The sequence below is a fragment of the Thamnophis elegans genome, chromosome 9, assembly GCF_009769535.1.
Source record: "Thamnophis elegans isolate rThaEle1 chromosome 9, rThaEle1.pri, whole genome shotgun sequence".
NCBI classification, from domain to species: Eukaryota; Metazoa; Chordata; class Lepidosauria; order Squamata; family Colubridae; genus Thamnophis; species Thamnophis elegans.
In genome coordinates, this window is record NC_045549.1 from 63,228,146 (window position 1) to 63,255,699 (window position 27,554).

The following is a 27,554-nucleotide window of genomic DNA, read 5'->3' on the forward strand; positions in this document are numbered from 1 at the left end:
GATAGTTTCATTATATTTATCTTTCTTTTAAAAAGGATTAGTTACACAAAGTTGAATGATGTTTGAAAAAATAATGTATCAGACACAATACAAGTTTTTTAAAGAAAGAGAAGTGATGCCAAAAGTATCACAAAATTTGGAACTTTAAAAAATATAGCTGTCCAAGAGAACAATTTACAATAAAAGTGATTATGAGAGAAAACTAACTCCCAGTCTTCTAAAACTCCAAATATTTTAGTATTAATAGCTTTCTCTGATAATCAAGCCTTGGGAATTATGCAACTAAATGCATCCATCACAAATTTAAGTTTAGCAATGTCCTATAGGAGCAGGTAAAATGTTGCCAAGAACCAAAATAATAATAGTATTACAGCGTTTGATCTATATATTGGAAGACACAAGGCTGACTCTTCTGCTGTGAAGTGATCCTTATGTTAGACTTCAGTCTGGAGTAGAAGATGTAATACCGTATTTTTCAGAATATAAGACTCACTGGAGTATAAGAGGCACCACGATTTTGAAGAGGTAAATTTTAAAAAAAGTTTTTGCACTCTGCAGGCCTCTCAAACTGTCTGCACGCCTCTTTTGAAAAAAATAAATATCATAGTTTTGGAGACTTCCAAGTTTTGCAAAGATAAAGTAAAAAAAAAAAACCCTGAAAGAAACACAAACACCTACTAAGATAAGAGGACAGCATCTCCAAATTAATTCAGCAAGGACTACTGAGGGTTGGCTTAAAATAATTTAAAAGTGATGAAAAGAAAAGAGATTAGAATCCTGAACAATAGGGATTCCAACAGGACCTAATTGTTCATGTTAGAGAAATACTGCTTTAACAAGCTGTACTATATAACTTCCTTTGAAAGGCGGGAGACCAAGATTTAAAAATGAATTAAAATAAAATCTTAATCTTGTTTCAAAGTTAGCTGGGTAGTTAGTGCCTAGCAAGGCTGCTATAGGCTGGTTAATTGGGGCTAAGTCCCAGGCTATCCATTCCCCCCCTTCCTCATCACATGGGGTAGGGGTGTGTTAGCATCTCAGAGGTCCTTGTCTAAGACTGCAGAAACAGCAGCATCAGAAACAAGCAGCAGGGAGAGAGGCAGGGAAATGTCTTGCCCACTGGAGCCTGGCATAGGTTTTTCTTAGCCAGAGTTTTATGGGTGAAAGCAGTCTGAATGCACTCCGTCTAGGCTACAAGGAGGGCTGAGGGCATGGGAAAGGAAAAGACTAAGGAGAAGCGCTGGTCACACTGATTTGGATGAGCTGCAAGTGCTCAAAAGTGTTTAATGCACCGGGGGGGGGGGGGGTTAGCTTCATCAGTGTGTGTGGCTGAGGCAAAGAGATCGAGGCCAGCATGGAGCTCCGACCTCCCGCCTTGAAGACGAGGAAGAGATGGAGGAAGCTAAGGGGGCGACCGGCATTGAAGCCTTGGATCTCCCGGAGATGGCCGATCCCACTGTGGCTGTGCCTGTGCATTGCTGGGCAGTGCTCAGCCCAGGTGTATAACCTCAGCTTGGAAGTGGGCGAAGAGCTGCCGGCTGACACTCTGGTAGGGGACATTAGCGCGGGGCTGCCCCCTGGGGAAGCCCACCCTGGTGGGTTTTTCTTGTCGGAAGGCAGCGGGGAATCCGCCCTGCTGGCGGATTTCCACATCCACCCGGACACCGGCATCATCCGCACCGCCAGGCCCCTGGACCGCGAGCGGACGGCGCGCTACAGCTTCGCGGCGGCCACGCTGAGAGGGGCGATCGTGCAGGTGGAAATCGCCGTCGCCGACGCGAACGACCACGCGCCCCGCTTCCCCCGGGAGTTGGTGCGCCTCAGCGTCTCCGAGCTCAGCCCGCCCGGCAGCGCTTTCCGCCTGCCCGCCGCGCGCGATCCCGACGAGGGAAGCTTCGGCGTCCGGGACTACTCCTTGCTGCCGGGGGACCAGGACGGCTCCGCGGAGGAGGAGGAGGAAGATCCGTTTTTCCAGGTGCGCTACGGTGCTCCCTCCGACCCTCTGGATCTGCTCTTGTTGAGACGGCTGGACCGGGAGCAGGCGGCTACCCACCGGTTGCTGGTCGAGGCTTGGGACGGCGGCAGCCCTCGCCGGAGCGGACGCCTCCGGGTAGAGCTCCGAGTGCTGGACGAAAACGACAACGCTCCCACTTTCGACCGACGCGAGTATCGCGCCCAGCTACGGGAAGACGCGCCCGCGGGAGCTTCCGTGTGTCGGGTTTTCGCCACCGACCCGGACCTGGGTGTTAACGGGGAGGTGCGTTACGCTCTTAGCCGCCGCCAGGGAGACTCTTCTGCGGCGGTTTACTTCGAGGTGGGCGAGCGCAGCGGGTTGCTCCGTTTGCGCCGGCCGCTGGATCGCGAGCTGCGCGCTAGCCACCAACTGGCCGTGGAAGCTCGAGACGGCGGCGCCCTGCCCGAAGTGGCGACCGCCTGGGTGGCCGTGGAAGTCCTCGACGTGAACGACAACCCGCCGGTCATTCAGTTGCTCTACCTCACCGAGGCCGGCGCCGGAGTCTCCGAAGGGGCGCGGTCGGGGGACTACGTAGCCCGCGTGTCTGTCTCCGACCCCGACGAACAGCTGGGCGGCGTGGCGCTGAGCCTGGAAGGCGGCGAAGGCGCCTTTTCGCTGCGGCGCTCCGGCGGCGTCGGCGTCTATTTCCTGTGCGTGGAAGGTCCCTTAGACCGGGAGACCCGCGAGGCTTACGAGCTCCGCTTGACGGCCGTCGATGCCGGCGTCCCGCCGCTCTCCGCGCGCCACGTGCTGACCCTCCGCGTGGCCGACCGAAACGACCAGGCTCCGGTCTTCGCGCAGCCCCGCTACCGAGCCACCGTCTCCGAAGTCGCGTCGGCCGGCTCGGTGGTCCTGCGCCTCAGCGCCTCGGACGCCGACGAGCCCGGCTCTCGCAACAGCCAGGTGCGCTACGCCTTGGCCCCCTCGCAGCCTCACGGCGCGCTTTTCCTCCTCGACCCGCTCAGCGGCGTCCTGAGTCTCCGAGGCCCGCTGGATCGCGAGCGGGAAGCGCTGGTGCAGCTGTGGGCGCTGGCCCGGGACTTGGGCGCGCCGCCCCTCTCGGCCTCCTGCCTGGTGAGCGTCACCATCGCTGATGCCAACGACAACGAGCCCGTCTTCAAACGCCGAGTCTACAGCGTGAGCTTGGCTGAACACTCCGAGGTCGGCTACTGCCTCTTGCAGGTAACTTGGCCGGGGGAGGAGGAGGAGGAGAAAAGGAGGAGCAGCAACCTCTTGTAGGGTGACCCCAAACGAAGTAGTGTTTTCTGGGTTGGAAGTCCAGCAAAAATCGGTGGGTTTTGCCAGCTAAAGCAAGCTGATGTTTTAAAATATTGTCCTTTATTGCTTTAAAATATTCCCTTCGCCATCCCCGTTAAAAATAGCAGAACTTTATCAAAATACAGGTGCTAAAGGGTCCCCAAACTTGGCAACTTTAAGACTAGTGGACTTCAACTCCCAGAATTCTCCAGCCAGCATAGCTGGCTGGAGAATTCTGGGACTTGAAGTCCACAAGTCTTAAAGTTGCCAAGTTTGAAGACCTCTGTTCTAAACTAATCCAGATATCTATCCTTGCCTCAATAAATTGGCTGCACTGGTTAGAAAAGTTTCTCTCTTTTGATTTGTTAAGAAACATTTGTTGGTATGCTAGGTTAGAATGGAGTTTGTTTAATTATACTTGTGTGGATCGCAGGTACTTTTCCCAATATTTATTTAGTCTTTCATAGGTTTCCCAGATATTTCGGACATGCAGGCTTTTGAATCTGCATAGGAGTGACATTTTCTGTCTGATTCAGGGCAAGGAAGCTTAATGGGTTAAGGCAGAACATTTTTTTTTCACAACATAAATGATACCAAACGGAAATGCTAAATTAGATCTCATGTAGCAGCTTCATATAAAGGAGTCTTTGTGGCTCAGTGGTTGGAATGCAGTATTGCAGGCTAACTTTGCCCATTGCCAGGAGTTTGATCCTGACAATATAGCAATAGCAGTAGACTTATATACCGCTTCATAGGGCTTTCAGCCCTCTCTAAGCGGTTTACAGAGAGTCAGCATATTGCCCCCAACAATCCGGGTCCTCATTTTACCCACCTCGGAAGGATGGAAGGCTGAGTCAACCCTGAGCCGGTGAGATTTGAACCGCTGAACTGCTGATCTAGCAGTAGCCTGCAGTGCTGCATTTAACCACTGCGCCACCTTGGCTCTTCCTAAGGTTGACTCAGCCTTCCAACCTTCAGTAAAATGAGGACCCAGGTTGTTGGGGACAATATGCTGATTTTGTAAACTGTTCAGAGAGTGCTGTAAAGCACTGTGGAGTGGTATATATGTCTAAGTACTATTTTTATGGTTATAAAAGTTGAAAAGGCAGAAGCCTGGAATCCCCTAACATAGGTAACCACTAAGGCTGTCTCTTTTTCCACAATAATAATTGGACAGGCCTGCCCTCTGAAGTAGGAATGGAATCATTGCAAAACAGCATTTCCATTCCTTAACCCTATAAATATTAAACTTAAAACTTAAATACTTAAAACATAATATTAAACACTGTTGGGAGACCCAAAAGAAACAGGAGGGAGACGCAACTCTTCTCCAAATCTCTACAACATTTATCTATAAGAGCAGCCAATGCCATCTCAATGATGAATCCTGCCTGAAAAGGTTAATCTAGAGAATGCTTGTCTATTTCCTGGGGGTCCCATGTAATACAACAAGACAATGCCCTGTCGTTGCAAAAAATTCCCTCCATGCAAATAGCTCTGAATAAATAAAAACTGGTTACGAAGATAAGCAATATTCAGTTTATTGCATAGAATGTGATATTTATTGACACGAACCTGTGGATATATGTGACATGATGGTTTGTCTGCTGCAAGCTTGTTCTCTAAAGGCCAAGTTATTTGATTTGGAGAAGCTGAAAGAAACAGAATGGCCCAGAGCACTTTTTCCAAAATTCTTCTAGCGGTGCAGAAAATAATAATCTTGTGGAAGCCATTACTCTGAGAAAGAGAAATGATCCCTTAGAAAATATTGTTCGTAGACAGGTGTACAGATATTTTGAAAATGTATATTTCATTCAGTGCTGATTATGTGAATTTGATATGACGGCAACATCTGTCATTCCATTGGTCACCACAGTTGATTCAACTGATATGCCTGGTTAGATGGTATGCTCCTCCTCCCTCTTTTATTTCTTCCTGTGCATCCTTCTTAAAGTTGCACTTGATGGAAGAGAAGGACCAGATAGGAACGTGATACTCTTCAGTCAAGTATGTATGACAACTCTTGCATCAGAAGTATGGGTTGATTAGCAAACAAGGAACAAGATGCACATGCTAATGTGGAGTTGAGACAGAAGATACACAGAGTCCATCCACAGGATTTTGCTTAATAGGTTGTGTGAACAAGTTGTTTGCAAACTATAACTTATTGATTAGTGTCTTGTGTGAAACGAGTCAATTGTGGCTTTAAATAACTTCCACTAAGCCCATGCTGAGTTAGATATGTAGGATCATTTGAGTAGAGCTGTCCCAAAAATACTTTATATTTATGAATAGAACAACCTTCCTTCTTTTGGTACATTACTGAGATTTTCAACTGTACTTCGCATAAAATTCCAAATACCAAATTCAGACACATACTGTAGAGATTGTAGGTATGACAGGTGTGATATAGCTCAACATGTGTGGAAGGTAACAGGTTAAGGAAAACTGGCATTGTATATAGAGATGGGGGAATTAAAACAAGACATTTTAAAAAATAAATAAAACAAATTTCTGCTTAGCTGATGGTAATGATCTTGAACTTTATAAATCTTTCACAAGTATTACTAATGTCATGGCGTTCTCTTCCCCTTCAGGCGATTCTTCTGTACATTTTCTGTTGAAATGCAGTTTGTATTTGTATTAATTTTCTAACATTAGAGCATTTATTTTTTGCTGCCTTCATTTTCTTTAAACTGTGGCTTCTAAATTCTTGTCAGGTGCTGTGGTAAAGGCCTGACAGCACCTGAGTAAGTGTTGCCTTACTCAAGTGCTGGTAAAAAGTTTTGCAGGTCACTCTATAGAAAAATAGATAATCATCTCTTGCCACAGATATAGTATAGAGAGCCAATTTGCGGCAGTGATTACGGTGACCCTGAATACTCGTTCCATCCTAGGCAAAATCCTCCTGGGTGACCTTTCTCTCTTCTCTCTCAGTCCTTGAAAACAGATGGCAGACCACTTCTGAAATGTTACCAAGAAATCTGCAAGGACTTGTTCAGACGGTCAACAGGAGTCAGTATTTATTCAAAGGCATGCATATGTACACACGCACCAATGGTGGGTTTCAAAGATTTTTGGAACCTCTTCTGTAGGTGTGGCCTGCTTTCTGGGTCCACTGGTGGAATCTCTTCTAACCGGTTCGGTAGATTTGACGAACCGGTTCTACTGAATAGGCGCGAACTGGTAGGAACCCACCTCTGACACGCACACCAGGGGTGGTATTCACTTATCTTCCCTACCGTTTTGCAAATGTACCTCCGCACATGCACTTTTGGTGAAAAAAGTACCTAAATGGGATGTTACAGAACGGGGGCAAGTGGGTGGGCCACTCGAGATTTCTGCTACTGGTTCAGGCAAACCGGTCCAAACTGGTAGAATACCACCTCTGATGCACACACAAATTATAACAGCAAAGAGTGGACCCACAATTCTGAAATATTTTTATCGGTGGAAAAAGCATTACAGATAGTCCTTGACTTATGACCACAGTTGAGTCCAAATTTCTGTTGCTAAGCAAGGCAGTTGTTGGGCAGGCTTTGCCCCATTTTTATGACCTTTTTGCCGTAGTTAAGCAATAGCACTTAACACAGTTATTAAGAGAATCTAGTTTGTCCCATTGACTTTGCTTATTGGAAGTCAGTTGGGGTAGTTACAGTCAGTATTCACATTACACCTGGACACTGCACCTGTTATAAATAGATCCCTGTTACCCAAATTTTGATCATCATTTTTCTTTTGCTCTTTCTTACATTTCCTATCCACATACATTAAGACATCTTCCAAATGATTTTTTCTTTAAATAATCTCTCTCTCTCAGACTAGTCTATGCATCCATGCACAGTGAAGTAATGGAAAGATTAACCATGGAAGGAAGATGAGGGAAGAAGAGAAGGAGAATAAAAGGTAGCACTTCTCTTCTTCCTCTCCCTCCTCATCTGAGTTGTGCAGTTTTGGTTGTTCGTCAAGCAGCATCTGTGCTTCTTGGCTTGAAATGTAGCTGATTGCTGCAGAAAGCTCAACTGCTCCCTTTCTTTCTCTGACATACTAACATTTGTACTATGGAGAACAGAGGTGGGTTACTACCAGTTCGCACCTATTCGGTAGAACCGGTTCGTCAAATCTACTGAACCGGTTAGAAGAGGTTCCACCAGTGGACCCGGAAAGCAAGCCACACCTATAAAAGAGGTTCCAAAATTTTTTGAAACCCACCACTGGTCCTTGGATATGATTATTCTACATATCACGCTCATATTTATAAAACTCAGTGCCTCTGTGAAAGGTAAGGATGTCTACTGCGTTTGTGGTGCAATCAGAACATTGAGTGTATTGGAGTTGTTTTAACGCCAACCAAAGGTGCCTTTTAAAAAACAAGTTTACATCATATTCTTATGCAGGCCAGTGCTGTGTCTGAGGTAATTTAAGGTGGTTCTGACAAGTGTTGTTGGCATCTTCATATCCGGTCACATGGGCAGCAAGCCACTCCCATCCAATCACATGTGCGGCAAGCCACTCCCACAAAGGAGGCCATACCCACAGAGTAGGTTTGAACAATTTTTGAAACCCACCACTGATGGAGAAGGAGGGAATGGATATCATGAAAAGACAGGGGAAGAGTAAAAAGCAGTAGTTTTGTTCCGGGATGTTGAAGTTGTTCAGGGAAAAAAACCCCATTGCTTCCTGCATCTCTTCTGTTTATCGAATTGACAATATTTACATGGTCTCCTTTATTTCCAATCTTGCTGTTCGGATTGGGGAAGTCATGGTCCCACAGCTTCATATCTTTCTCAGAGTCTGACTTTATATCTCAGTCCATGTCAGCTTCCTTACTAGCCTTTCCTCACAGCAACTTAGGGAGAGAAAAGAGGTATGAATACGGTTTTATTTTTTTTGTAAATGCAGTCCTAATTCAGAGATTTACCTGAAAAAAACCTGATTTACCACATTTTGTATTAAATGAAGAGTTTTCTCACACAATCCCACGGAGCCAAATAATTTACTTGCCCTAAAGGACGTTTTTTTTTATTCAGGCGTTTCATTTGAATAAGTGCCTTCACAACCTCAGCAAGTGTGTATTATGTACGAGAAGGGTTTCATTTTCTGCTTTCCATCCTGAAACAAGTATTGTTAAGTTAAAGCAGCTGCCGGTCTGGGAAGCCTGGGGAAGAGAGCTGAGAACAAATTAAACCCAGCTTTTTTTTGAAGTAAATCAATTGCAATAAAAAGAGAAGTTGTGAAATTACCATGACACTAAATAATAAACAGAAATTCTTGGTTGCTTGAACAGCTAGTATTATGTATAGAAACAACAAATACAGCTTTATAAATGTTACTAATAAAAGCAAAAGTTCAAAATCTCAAGCAAGTCAAAAGAGGTAAGAAGTTCCCTTTATCTTAAAAACTAATTGTGGAAAACCAGAACATGACACCAAAGGAAATATTTAACTGTAAATTGAGTCCTTGGCTTCTTAGAATGCTTGATGTATTCTGGGTAGAAGCCAATCACTGCTGGAAAGTGTATGGTGACCTCTCCAATCTGATCCTCTATAAATATATTGGGATTGCCAGTTGTTAGCATATAGCATTATTTCATTAGCCGGGAGACTACAATGCAATTGCAGAGCAATAGTTTGGCTGCTTTTTTACCAGCTCAGTCAGATACATGCTTGCACAATTCACAAGAGGGCAAGCTGGCTTCGCACCAGAAAGAAAGATAAGCAGGTCTTCCTGCAGCATCATTCAAGGCCCCCTCCCTCCCCTGAGCCACCTCAAAAACAGGTACCACAACTGGGAAGGTTCAGAGGGCAGGAATCTGACTGCCTGCACAGAGCACCAGCACGTCTCCCCCCACTCCATCTCCCAAGTGGTATCTATTTTATTTACTCTCATAGAAAATGCTTTCAAACTATTAGGTGAACAGAAGCTGAGGCGAGTGATGGGAGCTCAGCTCGACACACAGTGCTAGGACTCGAACCGCTGATGCAGGAACTATCTCCAGCATCATTAAGCTATGGAGCCTCAAGATTTACCAGTAAGCATGGCCATGCACTGTAAATGTAAAACACCAACTATCTCTTGCGGGTGCTCTGTTTATTTTGCTCATATAGTTTGGCTTGGGTTAGGGTTAAACCTCTGTGACCTGCAGAATCTATGTGTAGAATAATGGAATGAAAATGTGTGGGTTTACGCTAGCCTCCATTACATCCACAGGCTAGATCAGTGTTTCTCAACCTTGGCGACTTTAAGTCCTGTGGACTTCAACTCCCAGAATCCCACAGCCAGCGCAGCTGCGCTGGCTGTGGGATTCTGGGAGTTGAAGTCCACAGGACTTAAAGTCGCCAAGGTTGAGAAACACTGGGCTAGATTATGATGGGAAAAAACAAATCCAGAAGAAGACAATAGCACACCTCTTTCATAGTTTTGTTCAGAAAATTACAAAGAGGCATGCTCAGCTCACGGGAATCTTACATTTTTACAGGTTATATAAAAATTGGACGTGTTTTTCCTCTTGTTTGAAAGCTGCAATATGCTGGGGAAAAGTTTATACTATCAACATTTTATATGGTTGAAGATGACTAGATAACATCGTCCTTATTCTTGGATTAGAAAATTACAATGCAATACAATAGCAGAGTTGGAGGGGACCTTGGAGGTCTCCTAGTCCAACCCCCTGCCTAGGCAGGAAACCCTATACCGTTTCAGACAAATGGCTATCCAATGTCTTCTTAAAGACTTCCAGTGTTGGGGCATTCACAACTTCTGGAGGCAAGCTGTTCCACTGATTAATTGTTCTAACTGTCAGGAAATTTCTCCTCAGTTCTAAGTTGCTTCTCTCCTTGATTAGTTTCCACCCATTGCTTCTTGTTCTACCCTCAGGTGCCTTGGAGAATAGTTTGACTCCCTCTTCTTTGTGGCAACCCCTGAGATATTGGAACACTGCTATCATGTCTCCCCTAGTCCTTCTTTCTATTAAACTAGACGACTAAATTGATTTGGGTTTGTTTCATTATATAAAGAAAATCATAAAACCTTTATTTATGGTTACACCTGGAACACCACAATCATGGATTACACTAGATTTAAATGATAAGTAAATAGTAATACATCAATTTTCTTATGCAATGTAAATTCTTGGGGCATTTAAAACTGCTATTCTGTCATTTCTAATCCCATATAATATTCTGATTTTTAAACAGGGCTAATGATGTTAGATTATCTTTTTTCCACAGATTTCAGAATACATGTACTGTTTATGGACTTTTAACAGGTGCAGATTTTGAAACCCTTTATTTTCTTCCTAGCTATGGCAGCTCCCAGTGCAACTAAACTCAAAGTACACTTTTAAAAAGTATTTCCCATTAAGAATTGTGTTTGTTTGGAACAGCGGTTCTAGAGATCCAAGACTCTTTCAGGAGGGTCCCCAAAGTCAAATAAATATTTTTTTAAAAAATTCAGATTTAATTTCTAATACAGCAGATATGTAACACACCCAAACCCCAAACATTTTGAGGTTCTCAATCATTTTTATGAATGTAAATGTATCCTGAGACCAACATGCTTGAGAAGCACTGATTTGGAGCCGAGGTGGCGCAGTGGTTAGGGTGCAGTACTGCAGGCCACTTTAGCTGACTGTGATCTGCAGTTCAGCGGTTCAAATCTCACCGGCTCAAGGTCGATTCAGCCTTCCATCCTTCCGAGGTGGGTGAAATGAGGACCTGGACTGTGGGGGCAAGTTGCTGACTCAATTTGCTAAAAAATTTGTAAACTGCTTAGAGAGGGCTGAAAGCCCTATGAAGCAGTATATAAGCCGAATGAATGAATGAATGAATGAATGAATGAATGAATGAATGAATGAATGAATAAAAGTGCTTTCTTGCCATACTCTCTTCTTTTAAAATGCCTTTGTCTGTTCTGTTTTGATATATATATTTTCTCCTTTTGGGACCAAACAAAGCAGTTTTAACTGTCTACATCCGTGATGGTGAACCTATGGCACACATGCCCGAAGTGGCATGTAGAGCCTGTCGCCTGGCATGCACAGCGTCGCTCTTTTGCGTTTCTGGCATGCGTGTGTGCATGACGGTCAAGTGGCCTTTTTGTGTGCTGCAGTGCAGAAACTGAAAGAGCTGGTCTTCCGGGTTCCAGCGCTAGCATGCGCTCTGGTCAGCTGATCGTTGCACATGCATGCACACCAGAAACCGGAACACTAGCTGGCCAGTGCGCATATCTACACCAGATACCAGAAATTAATTTTCCGGCAGGCGCATGCCCCCAGGGCAGCTCCTCTTCTGGGTTGTGGCCCTCACAAGCACACATGTGCTCCCTTTTCAGCACTCAGTGCCGAAAAAGTTGTCATCACTGGTCTACCTATTTAGAATTGTCTGTCTGAAGCTTCAATTATAGTAAGGAGGAAACAGTTAATACTGCTTTAGATATGTTTTATTAACAGAATAAGCAAATGCACAATTTTTTTTTTCATTTGTGATTGATGCGTCTCTCCCACATTGACTCTCAAGCAGTAGTTTTATTCCCCTTTATGCAAGGGCCGTCACGCTTAAGTCTGCTCCATTTCCACTCATGGCACTACATCTGGGGAAAAGGTGAAAGGAAGGGCAGGCATTTAAACCTCCCAGACATGCTTGAGACAAACAACTTAGGCATGCTTTATTATTCTTACAACTCCCGCCCGTGTAACGCATATGGTTTAGTGTAATGTTCAAAGTACTGGATGTATATTTCCACACAGAGCAAATATTTAAAGCTGTTATACATTGAATTGCTTTTTATTCTATGTTCCATGTTTTTGTTGCTTTGAAAGTGCAGAAAAAAGTATTTTATATCTTGTGGCAAATGACTCTATAAATAGCTTTGTTCACCATGGTTTTATAGAAAATTATGAAGTGTAGCAAAAACATAGATGGATGCTGAATAACCTGTGTTTGTGTATGTCAGTATATAGTTTAAATCTAAAGGCTCTTCCACTTTTTGAATTGGAAAGTTTAGAAGGCATTACAAATACCTGGGATGGTTGACTAGCAACAATCCCTTATCCCTTTCCATTTTGCAGAATTTCTGTAACCAATGTGAATTTGTGTATAGCCTGTTGTTAGACTTTGCTCTTAAATGCTAGGAACAAAGTGTGTGCAGGAGAGTTAAGGAGCTATTTTTTCCTATAACTTTCATTTGCAGATTGCAATATTTTATTCATTTATATTTATTTATTCCCCAACTTACTGTTTTTATAAATATCTCAAGGCAGCAAAACATATTTAATATTTCTTCCAGGATGAATTTCCAAATTGTGTTGGGACACACACCACTAATACTTTTCTGTTATTTTTATTGTTTCAAAAATCCTCATGACTTCTGAAAGTATCATAATAGATATTACCACGGAACTGATATGTTCTGTTGAGTCTGATGCATTATCTCTCACAGCAAAGAATATCTTCTACATAAAAGATAATTTCCTATACCAAATGATATCAGTGAAGAGGTGTTATTTAAATAGCGTGATTCATAATGATACAGGACTTTAAAAATAAAGATCATTGATATTGCTGGCTAGTGATTTGCCTTCTTCATATCCTAAAACAGGGGTGTCAAACTCAAGGCCTGCGGGCCACATCCAGCCCACAGGGTGCTTTGATCTAGCCCGTGGGGCCGGTTGGAAATAGCAAAGGACCAGTGCCTCTTCTAGCAAAAATGGGGCATGGGTGGGTGTTCTGACCCCCTCTCCGTACACCAAAGCACGCCGAGACAAAGATACTGCAAGGATTTAGCAATAGCGATAGCAGTTAGACTTATATACCGCTTCATAGGGCTTTCAGCCCCCTCTAAGCGGTTTACAGAGTCAGCATATTGCCCCCAACAATCCGGGTCCTCATTTTACCCACCTCGGAAGGATGGAAGGCTGAGTCAACCTTGAGCCAGTGAGATTTGAACAGCCGAACTGCTGAACTACAGTCAGCTGAAGTAGCCCGCAGTGCTGCACTCTATCCACTGCGCCACCTCGGCTCTTTTAATTATTAATTATTTCTTAATACACAGACGAGACCTTGGCAGTAATCCAGCACCGACTAGACCTTGGCAGCAATCCAGCCTGCCAAGACAGCTCCGATAGCTTCTCCAGCTCTAGTAAATACGTTGATTCCTGCGAACAGCTTGTGGAAAGTCATTCCTTTTATAGTCTTGAGAGGAACCTAATTACCACCACTTGAGTTCAATTATCTCCTGTAACTGCGTAATTGTTGTTTACGCCTATTAGCCCTCCATTGCCGGGCATCCAGGACCAACTCCCTAGTCTCCTCCCCACTGCTCCAGTGCATGACGTCAGGATCACACTCCCTTGTCTCCTCCCCACTGCTCCAAGGCTTGACTTCAGGAGCACACTCCCTTTGGCATTCACCGCTGCTCCAGGCCTCAGGTGCCTCCTGGTGGCCAACCAGCCTCTCTGATCCCTACTCGGAGTCGAAACTCTGTCCAGGGTTCTCCACATATATTCCAACATATTCCATTTTTAATAGTGTGAAAGAAACTAACATAGAAAAGTAGAGACAGAAAACTGATTATTTTTAAATTCAAAGTATGATGTAAAGTACACATGGAAAAAATTAGGGTGGATAAAATTATACCACTAAAAATTCCCTAGAAGAATTAATTTATCCTATAATGAATTATTTATTCATATTGTTTGATTTTACACAAGTAATTCTTTTCAAAGCTTTGTTTGAAGATTTTTTTTTTCTAATGGTTCCAAACCAAAAAATTATTTATGCAAAACAGTATTTGTTTGGCCAGTAATTTTTATTGTTTCGTTTGATGATTTTTGAGTTAAGATTCATAGATCTGGGGATAATATTTTTCATTTGTTTTCTTTATAAATATGCCTTTGAAGTTCCAGACCTTTGTACAGTTTTTGCATCATTACAGCTTCATAATGGTTTTATGCTGCTACTAGACTGCTGAAGCATTCTGTTTCCATTTTTAAAAGTCAAAAATAAAAGAAGAGCATGCGTTTCCCAAATTAAATCTGTATGTCATTAATTTGGTGTTATAAACAATCTTCATTTTACAGTGGAAGAAAAAATAAAGCATTAACAGCAAGCCATGATGTCACAAAAATGACAGCAAGCATATGATGATGGCCTGCCAAATTCTGCCATGTCAGCTGTGACCAGGGGGGCATTTGCCCAGGTTCGCCTGGTGCACCAGTTGCGTCCCTACCTGAATCGGGAGGCTCTCACAACAGTCACTCATGCCCTTGTGACCTCTAGGCTGGAGTACTGCAATGTGCTCTACATGGGGCTGCCCTTGAAGAGTATTCGGAGACTTCAGCTGGTGCAGAATGCAGCTGCGCGAGCGATCGTGGGTGCGCCTCGTTTCACCCACGTAACACCTATCCTCCGCGAGCTGCACTGGCTGCCTGTTGATCTCCGGGTGCACTTCAAGGTGCTAGTTGTTACCTACAAAGCCCTTCATGGTATTGGATCTGGGTACTTGAGAGACCGCCTACTGCCAATTACCTCCACTAGGCCAATAAGATCCCATAGATTAGGCCTCCTCCAAATTCCATCAGCCGGCCAATGTCGGCTGGCAACTCCCCGGAGGAGAGCCTTCTCGGTGGCTGCTCCGACCCTCTGGAACGAACTCCCCGTGGAGATTCGTACCCTCACCACCCTCCAGACCTTCCGCGTAGCCCTTAAAACCTGGCTGTCCCGACAGGCCTGGGGCTAGAGACCTCAACCCCACTCGAATAGTATGACTGTTGCGTTTTTAATGATGTATTGTCTTTATGTTTGTAACTTGTTTGTCCCCCCTCCCCCTGAATTGTGAGCCGCCCTGAGTCCCCCCAGGGAAAAGGGCGGCATACAAATAAAGCAATTCAATTCAATTTAATTCATTATATATTTGTTCCAATATCTGATACAAATGCATAAATTGCTGTATTTGGTTCATGATGAATGTTTTGTCGCTTTCCCACGTTCCCCTGTTGGTTTCCACGTATCTGATTAATATTTCCATAGCCTCTTCATACATGTTGAGGCATGTACAAAATGGTTGGGGCTTCATTTGCCATGCCGCAATCATCTATTGCCTTTAAAATCCCACACCGCATTGTACGCATTGCTAATTACCAGTAAAAGAAGTACATTAAAAGGCACTTTTAAAAGCCTTTTCTCCCAGACATTGTCTTGTGAATTTTGTAGTTATATCCTTTTTTAAAAAAGATTTTTATTAACAAACATGTAAAATACACACACACACAAATTAGACGTACACCATATTTATACAATACAATATGAACAGGAACTTCCTGTTCTTTATAATAGCAATCATCAATCAATACCGCTCACCTTATATTATTTCTCTTACTATTGGATTTCATTTGGATTTCACCATTCTTAACCCTCTTATTTTACTCATAACTATTGTTTTTTTCAGTTTTATTATATTCCTTCATTGATTTTTGTTTCTTTCCTCCATCCACCTATACCATTTATCCCATATCTGGTAGAAATCTGATTCTTCTTTTCCCTTGATTTCTTTAGTTAGTTTATCCATTTCAGCACAGTCCATAACCTTTCTTATTATTTTATCTTCGCTTGGGATTAATTTGTTTTTCCATTTCTGGGCAAAGGCAATCCTTGCTGCCGTAATTATATGTAGTATTAAATACTGGATTTCTTTTTTGTATTTCACAGACATAATTCCTAATAAAAAATGTAGTTATCTCCTTTTATTTTAAAGAGGAATGTTAACAACTTGAGTCCGTAAGGCAAATTCAATTCCAATTAATATAAATTGTGTGGAATAAACAGTGTCATACAAGAAACTAGTCAACTAACAGTCAAAGCTTAATTGACACTTTATAAGGCTCAGCGGAATTTATGGGGGCTGGACCTGGTCTCTTGTGTCAACGCAATGACTCCAAACTGATCACATGTTTAACCATGCCTTCCAGCTCAACCTGTTCTTCTCTAATGAATGTATGAGAATGTAGTTTTATACATTTGGTTTGGTTAAAAAGACCTACCATGCTAGAAAGTGTTTAGTGAGGTCAAATCTAGGTAAAGCTTGTTATGAAGAGACATGCAAGGAAAATAAATCTATATGGTTACAAGATGTCCTGGAAGAAATACTGTACTCTGCATATGGCACTGTTTCTTTTTAAAATTTACATAAACGAGACAAGCTGTAAGGTTGGCTTTGTTTTAAATTTTCCATATCCTCTTAAAACAAAAAGATCAAGAGAAACAGACCATGCTTTATAACACTCTTGATTTCTTAGAATAATTATCATTGTAATATGCAGATTCTGCATGTTTTCAACTCATCTATTTTTATTTCATATTTTTAGGCATTGTTCTCTTATGTATGTTAAGGTTGTTATTAAAATTAACCCGTTAGTGTCAGGTTGGATTTATAGAACAAAATATTATTTTCAATTTATAAACGTTATTTCATTTAGTCATTAACATGTGTCTTAATCTTCAAAGTTTCATTCATAAAGAATTTTAAATTGCTTGAGGTATTTCATTTCTTAAGGGTTTTTTAAAATAAATTTTAAATAAACATTTCTTTACCACATTGATTGAACTGACCATCTACAGTCTAAAGTAATGTTAATATTTCAAAGGATGGCTGGAAAGACACAACTGAGAAGCCATTAAAGATCTAAAGTATAATTTATTGTTCTGACCCCCTCCTCCGTCCAGTAACGAAGAGGGGTATGTGCACAAGTAGTCTTTTTATAGTCTGGAGAGGAGCCTAATGACCACCAGCTGAGTGCAATTACCTCCTGTAATTGCGCAACTGTTCCTTATGCCTATTAGCTCTTCTATGCCGGGCATCCAGGAAAAACTCACTGCTGGACTCAGGCTCACTCTCCCTTGTCTCCTCCCCACTAGTCCAAGGCTCAGGCGCCTCCTGGTGGCCAACTGGCCTCTCTGCGCCCTGCTCGGAGTCGGAACCCTGTCCAGGGTCCTCCACATCCTCCAGAGCCGACTCATAGGGCTCCTCGCTGTCGGAGTCTGGTGGCAGCTCCAACGGCTCCTATTGGGCCACAACAATTTATATAGAATATTTACATTCTCTCAGCCCTAACATAAAATAGTTTATTACAATATTATTTTATCGTAAAATTATAAACATAGCACAAATATAATTGAGACTTTGCTTCTAAAATGTTGTTGGAAGCTTAAAACCTTCCTGTCATCTCTGCTAATCACACATCAAAAACTGCTGACTGCACTGGCAACCTTAAAATAATGATACAAATAAACTGCTTTATTTTTTTATTTTATTTTTTTTGCTGACATGGACACTTGGAATGCAATTGATTAAGCGCCTCTCCAAATGTCAGCTGGCACCGGCATACATGCATAAAACAGAATCCTCTTTAAGATAAGGGAAATATCGCAACGCTGCACCGCAATGCCGGACCCCTCATAAAAATCCACACCTAGGAAAAGATCTGCACATTTAAGACCAACATATTCCACAGGCCAGAAATGATCTTCTTTTCTGGACTTCACATGCTCCAGAACAGGAACTCCTCAATTTTGCCAGTGTAGTATTCATGAACTGGAATAGAGCTTAGTAGCAAGGTGAGCCAATGGGAGCTGAAACAGTTTGGAGCCTGGGCGTGGCTTAGCTCTGTAGCTCTGAGTCTATGCTGAGCTCTAAAATCTGCTGCTCTTAACTGAAGCTGAAATTGTTCTCTCCTCTGCTTGTGTTTTGCTTGTATTTACTACCCCCTGTACTAAATGTGTGTTATATATAGAGTGAAGTGAATGAATTCTGTTGAATCAGTTACCCCTGTGTGCTTTCTGGATGTGAAAATGTGCACGTCTGACATACTTCACTCAAAGTCCGGTACTTCACAATTAAAATCTATTATAAGTACTACCACTCTTAGCATTCTAACTTTGAAGCCTACCTTTGGATGGTGTACTCCATGTAACACTGTTGAATAAAACTACCCTTCTTTTCAAGCCGCTGCCCAGCATGTTTATTTATGACCCAACTCAGGTCCAAATCCAGGATTCTTTATTCCAACAAAAACATTATATTTGGAGTAGACCACAAAGACTATTATAGTTGATATCACAACATTAGATTCCAGAACTATTTCAACTTCACACAGATTTAAAGGTAATCACCCCTTATGAATTACGATAGATTTTTACAGTAACAAAAATTTCTTAATCCATATTCGACACTTCAAAAGAGACTATTTTTTTAAAAAAAAATCTAAATAATCTGGCACTATGTAGGCAATTTATCCACTGCAGAGAGCAAAAAAAAGAGGCAATTTTTTGTCAATTTCACTACTTGCTAGTATTCTTTGCCTAGTCTATTGAGGTGGAGATGTGAAGCTGTCCTGCCAGCATTCTTAAACGTGAGATACGAAGTCAGGGGTGTTAAACATGCGTCGTCACGGCAGCATCATGTGGCGTGTAGGGACTAATTTCCCCTTCGCTGAACTGGGCAGGGTGGAGCCAGCACATGATGCAACCAGCTTGCAGGCCGCGCGTTTGATACCCCCGTACTAAGTGGAAGAATTAAACTAAGGGTTCCTTGCATGAATAAACTGCCCTAATTTAAGCTCTGCAGCTTTCTGGTGTTTCCAGATGAAATCTATCTTTGGATTAATTACTATTTCATGGAGCTGAGCAGAAAATAAAAGGCCCATAGCCAAAAAAAAGTAGGTAAAATGAGGCCAAAGAGATATGGACTAATCTTGGAGAAATGCAGACATTGCCTGCTTAAGTATTGTTTTGGATAACAGGTATGTTTGTTTTCTTTGTACTACTGTAGGTCAAAGCAACAGATCAAGATTCAGGACATTTTGGATACATTGAATATTTTCTTTATAATGGATTCCTTAGCAATGAAAAACCAGAAGCATTTGACATTGATTTAAACAGTGGTTGTATATACGTGTCTCAGGATATTGACAGGGAAGAAGATCCATCTACATATGATTTTTTAGTAAAAGCCATTGATGGGGTAAGTTTCACTCTTTAAAAATGTCATTCTTACAGCTACAGAAAGGCAATTTAAAGGATGTGATCATAGGAAACCAATGAAGGAAAAAAAATTGAAAGGCTCATTAAAGGATAATGCTGATAGCTGCTTAAACCTTCCATCTATCTATTGAATATGTGCTTCAGATACACTAGTCCGCATCTCACAACCTATTGAATATAAGGACCAGCGGGCCATAGATAGAGAGAAAGGAATTCGCTCTGCATTCCCTTACGTTCTTCCTGCTCTTTGTTTATGAGTTCATTAATCTCAAATGCTCTTTATTCCTGCCGTTCTTCCCTAGGAAGGTATATATGAGGCCATATATTCCTTGTAAATAAATCTTTTGGTTACAAAAGAAATACTGAAAGAAAATAATTACCGAGTTGTACATATCACACTAATAACAGCAACCTGAAAATTAATTAAGAAAGAAAAATTCATAATAAAACAAAATATTCCAGATAAGAAATAGATACAGGTAATCCTTGAGTTAAAGATAGTAATTGGGATTTCTGATCATAGGGATTGTTTGCATTGCCTGCAAACAAAATAGCTCAAATATTTTGGCTTCAAATGCATACACTGATTCGGAACATTTTAAATATTAAATATCACTGAAACCAGAAGTCTTCCTCTTGGGATTGATGGATAAGCAGTTGGAAAAAAATAATGGAACTTTATTTGCATATATGATATCTGCTGCAAAACATTGTATAGAAAAAGATTGAAAGATTTAGCTATACGTATAATAGAGATGATAGAATTTGCTAAAATAACTCCATACTTATGTAGAATAGAAAACATAAAAATTGGACCACAAAGTACTGGATTTCCTAGAAATAATAAGAGCTTGGTGAATGGGTGGAGGGGATGCTGCCAATTCATTTCTTTTTTCATTGACTATGTTGTTCCAGATTCCCGATAGCTCAGAACTTGCTGCTTGGATGATATTTTTTGCAGTCTTTAACTAGCCAATTGGAAATGAACTCTGACCAGTACATAGTTTCCCTTCATTTTATTTGCGTTCTGAGGTGTGCAGAAGCGCATATAATTGTGCAAATAATTTCAGAATGGGTTAGAGGAATTGGGGAATAGAAACAGTGCTATGAAAGAATGCCCGAGGTTTCCTATAGAAAAGAACTATTTGGTATTTTTTCTATTGGATCAAGTTATTCTTGCCTCTAAACCTGTGGTACCATTTTCTGAAGCTGGGTTGAGGAAGCACCATAAGTATTGATGTTGACTGTGATGGGCTTATTGTTTTAAAATATTTTAAAGTAAGCAAGTATATTATTTTCTCATACATTGCTATCCAGAGGTCTTTTAAGATATCTTAGATCGGAGGTTCTCAAACTTTTTAAATAAGGGCAAGTTCACAGTCCCTCAGACTGTTGGGGCGGGATGAGCTGGGTGGGTGGGTGTGGCTAGATGGTCATGTGACTGGGTGGGTGGGGCTAGATGGTCATGTGACCAGGTGGCCATGGCCAATTTAGCAGTCCATTAAACAATACACACAAATTAAACTTTAATTTGTTATGCTCCTGGGTGTGGAAAGCAGGTTAGTGAAGGGATGTGGCTGCCTTGCGTCCATCTCTCTCTCTCTCTCTCTCTCCTTCCCCCTTTCCTCCCTTTCCTTCCTTCCTCTTTCCTCCCTCCCTTCCTCTCCCCCTTCTCTCTCTCTCTCTCTCTCTCCCTCTCCCTCTCCCTCCCTCTCCCTCTCCCTCTCCCTCTCTCTCCCTCCCTCCCTTTCTCTCTCTCGAGCCTGGGGAGGCCTCCACGCATCCCATTTTTGGTCTCCTTGGCCTCCAGAAGGTGGATGTGGGTAGGTGGGCAATGTGGGTGGGGCAGCCTTGTGGTTCCTCGCGGGCCAGGTTAATGGCTTTGGCAGGCCATATCTGCCCCCCGGGCCATAGTTTGAGGACCTCTGTCTTAGATTAACTGATCTCTAGCAATTTACGGGGTCTTTGTTTGTTATACTTGAAATTGGCTTACAATTTTTTTTGATTTTTGATTTAACAGGGTGGACTAAGTGCCCAAGCTTTTGTTCACATAGTAATTGAAGATATAAATGACAATCTTCCTATCTTCAACCCTGTAATTTATGTGATAAACATCAGCAGTCATACACAGCCAGGAACAGAAATAACTAAACTTCTTGCTACAGATAAAGATTCTGGGATATATGGAGCTGTGACCTATAAACTGATTCCTGGATATTTTTCTTCCCTTTTCAAAGTGGACCCATCTACAGGTATGATAGGAACAGGGGTGAATTCAGCAGGTTCTGGCAGATTCTGGAAAAGCAGTAGTGGAAATTTTGGGTAGTTCAGAGAACCAGCAAATACCACCTCTGGCTGGCCCCAGAGTGGGATGGGAATGGATATTTTGCAATATCCTCCCCCCTAGAAGTGTGTACGTTTACTCAACAGGGAGGAAGTCTAAAAGGCCATTAACTTGGTTTAAGCAAGGTCCAAATTGCCCCCATTAAAAATCAAATTGCCCCCCCCCCCCCTGTGTGGTCCCCACATTGGGAACCACTGCTTTACACTTAGTTTTAGCAAAACGTTTGCATTTAAATGTTCTACAATAAATATATTGGTTCCTTATTTCATCTCCCCCCCCACTCCCCCAGGAACTGTTTATTTAATATCAGCCCTGACTAACGCAGATTGTCCCAGTGTGCTGCTGACTGTTTCTGCTCAGGATGGTGGGGGTCTTCGATCTGATGTTGATGCGGATGTAACTGTGAAGATCTTTCAACCTCCTGTGGCTTCTGCTGTCTTTGAGGAGTCATCTTACAGCTTTTCTATCCCTGAAGATGCCCCTGAAGGAACTTCTGTTGGAACAGTGAAAGCAAGAAAGCCTTTGAGTAAGTGTCCTTGAGGTCCATTCCAGCCAGAGGTGGGTTCCTACCAGTTCGCACCTATTCGGTAGAACCGGTTCGTCAAATCTACTGAACTGGTTAGAAGAGGTTTCCACCAGTGGACCTGGAAAGCAGGCCACACCTACAGAAGAAGTTCCAAAATTTTTTGAAACCCACCACTGGTCCCTGGAATATGATTATTCTACACTATCATGCTCATATTTATAAAACTCAGTGCCTCTGTGAAAGGTAAGGATGACTACTGCGTTTGTGGTGCAATCAGAACATTGCGTGTGTTGAAGTTGTTTTAACGCAAACCAAAGATGCCTTTTAAAAAACAAGTTTACATCATATTCTTATGCATGCCAGTGCTGTGTGTGAGGTAATTTAAGGTGGTTCTGACAAGTGTCGTCGGCATCTTCATATCCGGCCACATGGGCGGCAAGCCACTCCCATCCGGTCACATGGGTGGCAAGCCACTCCCACAAAGGAGGCCACACCCACAGAGTAGGTTCGAACAATTTTTGAAACCCACCACTGATTCCAGCACATTCCCAAACTCTGCTGATTGTTTACAGGTTATCAATACAGGATGCCAATGTTCTTTTTAGTACATCAGATATGCAGAAATGCAAAAATTAATGCTAAGCTTGAAATCGGTGCCGCCACCTGCTGAGGTGGGTAGTCATATATATATTAAATAAATAAATGCATATTAATAATAGAATTTCGTAATGATTTTTCTGAATATATTTTTTCATGGAATGTTTCCTTGAGAAGTGACATTAAAAATCATCCAGATAATGTTAAAAACCTTTTAAAACAATAGTTAGATTTTGAAACATAAAGAACATTATCTATTTATACCATGGAAAAGAAAGTGTTCTACCATATCCTTCATCCCAGAAGATATCTCTAATCACATCCATACTCAATGCATTATCATCATCTTTAAATGACTCCATAGTCCCTTGTGGGGTGGAGAGTGTTTAATGGCCGGATGCCCTTCCTGTTGCCAATGCAGAGTTTTATTCAGCAGATATAGTCTCATTTTGCCCAGAGAGAAATATCTGTCTCTACCTAGAATCGAACTCTCAGCCTCCTGATTGTGAAGCGAGAGCTCCCTCTCTAGGCCACCGCATCACTCCCACATCCATACTCAATGTATGTTACATTTCCATGAATGTAATGCAAGAAATCTTTTATGCTTCCTGCCACATTTCCTACTTTCCCATCATGCTACTTGTAATACGTTGAGCATGTATATGTTGTAGCATAAGGAGTGAAGTTTAGATTACTTCTCCTGCCTTTATTATGTTTTAAGTTACTACTACTACTAATATACAGGTGAAACTCGAAAAATTAGAATATTGTGCAAAAGTTCATTTATTCCAGTGATGCAACTTAAAAGGTGAAACTAATATATGAGCTGGATTCATTACATGCAAAGCGAGATAGTTCAAGCCGTGATTTTCATGAGCTGTAAGCCATAATCATCACAATTATGACAAAACATGGTTTGAACTATCTTGCTTTGCATGTAATGAGTCTTATCTCATATATTAGTTTTACCTTTTAAGTTGCATTATTGAAATAAATGGAACTTTTGCACGATATTCTAATTTTTTGAGTTTTACCTGTATGTGTGTGTATATATGTGTGTGTGTGTGTATATATGTGTGTGTGTGTATGTGTATATATATATATATGTGTGTGTGTGTATACATATACATATACATATACACATACATACATACATACATGTATGTATGTATGTATGTATTGTGTCACAATCCCTGGTTTGCCCAAATATGGGAGGGAGCATACTGCTTCCCTTTTCTATCGGTTCACCCTAGGAACCATCCAGGCAGAAAGCCATTTTTTATGTTGCCTTTGTTACATTTGTGTTGCATTTTTTTTATTTATCAGCACAAATGCAACATATATTGTGTGTGTGTGTGTGTGTGTGTATGTATGTATGTATGTGTATGTGTGTGTGTATATATATATATATATATATATATATATATATATATATATATATATATATATATATATATAAATAAATAAATAAATAAATAAATATAAACTGTGCAAAAGTTTTAGGCAGGTGTGAAAAAATGCTGTAAATAAAGAATGCTTTCAAAAATGGAAGTGCTAAACATTTATGCTCATAAATGAACAAAATGCAGTGAATGAACAAAATAGAAATCTAAATCAAATCAATATTTGGTTGTGACCACCCTTTGCCTTCACAACAGCAGCAATTCTTCTAGGTACACTTGCACACAGTTTTTGAAGGAACTCGACTGGTAGGTTGTTCCAAACATCTTGGAGAACTAACCACAGATCTTCTGTGGATGTAGGCTTTCTCACATCCTTCTGTCTCTTCATATAATCCCAGACACACTCGATGATGTTGAGATCAAGGCTCTGTGGGGGCCATGCCATCACTTCCAGTACTTCTTGTTCTTCTTTACGCTGACAATAGTTCTTAATGACTTCGGTTGTATGTTTTGGGTTGTCCTGCTGCAGAATAAATTTGGGGACAATCCAGGGGTGGGTTTCAACCGGTTTGCGGCAGTCCCTGCGAACCGGTTGGTCGCCGAACCCGGAAGTAAGTAACTTCTGGGAATGGCGAAGCCCCCCCGCGCCCGTGCGCCCGCGCGCCCGCGCCCGCTCCTTACCCGGTTTTGATGAATTCTGCGCTTCCACGCATGCGCAGGACGCATACAGCGCCTGCGCGATCCTCCAGGAGCAGCTGGAGCATCGCACAGACGCTAGTACACATGCGTGCGCTGCGCATGTGCACACACGCACCGCACACGTGCGCGAGGACGCCGCCGGCCTCGTTCCAACCGAACCGGTTGGAACGGGGCGAGAAACCCACCCCTGGGCCAATCATATGCCTCCCTGATAGTATTGCATGATGGATAAGTATCTGCCTGTATTTCTCAGCATTGAGAACACCATTAATCCTGACCAAATCTCCAACTCCATTTGCAGAAATGCAGCCCCAAACGTTCAAGGAACCTCCACCATGCTTCACTGTTGCCTGCAGACACTCATTATTGTACCGCTCTCCAGCCCTTCGACGAACAAACTGCCTTCTGCCACAGTCAAATATTTCACATTTTGACTCATCAGTCCAGAGCACCTGCTGCCATTTTTCTGCACCCCAGTTCCTATGTTTTCGTGCATACTTTAGGCGCTTGGCCTTGTTCCCACGTCGGAGATATGGCTTTTTGGCTGCAACTCTTCCATGAAGACCACTTCTGGCCAGACTTCTCAGGACAGTAGATGGGTGTACCTGGGTCCCACTGGTTTCTGCCAGTTATGAGCTGATGGCACTGCTGGACATCTTCCGATTTTGAAGGGTAATAAGCTTGATGTCTCTTTCATCTGCTGCAGTAAGTTTCCTTGGCCGACCACTTCGTCTATGATCCTCAACGTTGCCCGTTTCTTTGTGCTTCTTCAAAAGAGCTTGAACAGCACATCTTGAAACCCCAGTCTGCTTTGAAATCTTTGTCTGGGAGAGATCTTGTTGATGCAGAATAACTACCTTGTGTCTTGTTGCTGTGCTCAATCTTGCCATGACATGAAACTGTCTTTCACAACCTCACCTTGGAAGCAGAGTTTGGCTGTTCCTCACCCAGTTTTACACCTCCTATACAGCTGTTTCTGTCTCAGTTCATGACTGGGTTTCAACCTACATGTGACATTGATGATCATTAGCACCTTTTTGGTATAATTGGTTGATCATACACCTGACTATAATCCTACAAAATCCCTAACTTTGTGCTAGTGGACCTATGAGAATGGATGCTGGTTTGAAGGCAAAAGGTAGTCGTGGCACGACAAAACCGCGCCCGACTAAGCCGCGCCCGATTAAACGGCGTCGCTGACGTCATCAATAGGGCGACAACAGCAAGCGTGGAGAAAGAAGGGTGCTTTAAATAGCGCTTTGAAAGCAAGCCGATTCAAGTTAAGGTAAGGGTTAGGTTTAGGGTTAGGTTTAGGGTTAGGGTTAGGTTTAGGGTTAGGTTAAGGGTTAGGGTTAGGTTTAGGGTTAGGTTAAGGGTTAGGTTTAGGGTTAGGTTTAGGGTTAGGTTTAGGGTTAGGTTAAGGGTTAGGATTAGGTTTAGGGTTAGGTTAAGGGTTAGGTTTAGGGTTAGGTTTAGGGTTAGGTTAAGGGTTAGGTTTAGGGTTAGGTTTAGGATTAGGTTTAGGGGGGTTAGGTTTAGGTTTAGGGGTTAATTTTAGGTTTAGCGTTTACAGTGTGCTTCTGTCTCCGCGCTGTTGTCGCCCTGTGATGTCGCTACGTGGTTTCGTCGAGCGCGCTTTAGTCGAACACGGTTTTGTGGTGGAACCAAAGGTAGTAACACCAAATATTGATTTGATTTAGATTTTTCTTTTGTTCTCTCACTTTGCATTTTGAACATGGACAAAAATAAACAATCGTTATTTATATTTCTGAAAGCATTCTTTGTTTACAGCATTTTTTCACACCTGCCTAAAACTTTTGCACAGTACTGTATATCTATACAGTTGTTCTATAGCGAGGTCAGGCTTGAATTAACCTCATATCATTTATAAGATCTGACTGCATAAAAACTTTGATGGGTGTCTATACAGTAGAATCATTCAACTTAACTGGATGTAGTTAGCAGAGATTTTAAGAAAATTCACATAGGTAGCCTTTGGCTTACTTCCATTTGTTCAAGGTTATGGTGGTATGGAAAAAAACCGAACTTTTAACTGGTCCCGAAAGTTCCAGCCATTGCAGCATCCTTACAGTCATGTGATCATGATATGGGTTCTCAAGTATCCAGATTGTAATTATTATGTCACTGCATGCCACGTCATGTGATGACCACTTGCAACCTTCTCCCCTGGCTTCTCACAAACAAAGTAAATGGGGAAGCCCATAGGAAGGATCATAAGTCACTCCGTTGTGTTGTTCCTACCTCTTTTGTTCCTGAAAAACCTGCTACGGAATACAAGATACCAAAGATTTTCCACTTCTCTCACCCTTAATAGCAAATGTGCCCTTCTATGATCTCCACTGACCTGTCTCCATTTTCCTGATGACGCAAAGGATCTCCATACCCTTCTGTAGTAGCTGCATATCAACCCCAAATTCCTTACCTGCAACTCCTGTCATTTCTCGTCCTAACAGCAATTGGGACTGCTAGAATTGTGTTAATAAGCAATGCAACTATATAATGTCATGTTTTACACCAGATCGCATAGTAATGGCAGTCCTGGTCACAATTGTCTATCTGTGTGTGTGTGTGTGTGTGTGTGTGTGTGCGCGCGCGCGCGCACACGTACATGTACAGTATGTGTCTGTCTGTGTGTGTTTATAACCTAAATGGAAGTGGT

The 27,554-nt window shown here is 42.2% G+C and overlaps 1 protein-coding gene across 1 annotated transcript in view; it reads left to right on the plus strand.

Moving 5' to 3' along the window:
- Positions 1–1,354: 1,354 nt before the first annotated feature.
- Positions 1,355–27,554, plus strand: part of DCHS2 (dachsous cadherin-related 2) — a 69,652-nt gene continuing 43,452 nt past the window's right edge. Inside the window, exons 1-4 of the mRNA XM_032223657.1 lie at positions 1,355–3,196; positions 19,094–19,285; positions 21,326–21,557; positions 21,939–22,175. Of these exons, the coding sequence (XP_032079548.1) occupies positions 1,355–3,196; positions 19,094–19,285; positions 21,326–21,557; positions 21,939–22,175 (2,503 nt within the window). The remainder of the gene's footprint in view (positions 3,197–19,093; positions 19,286–21,325; positions 21,558–21,938; positions 22,176–27,554) is intronic.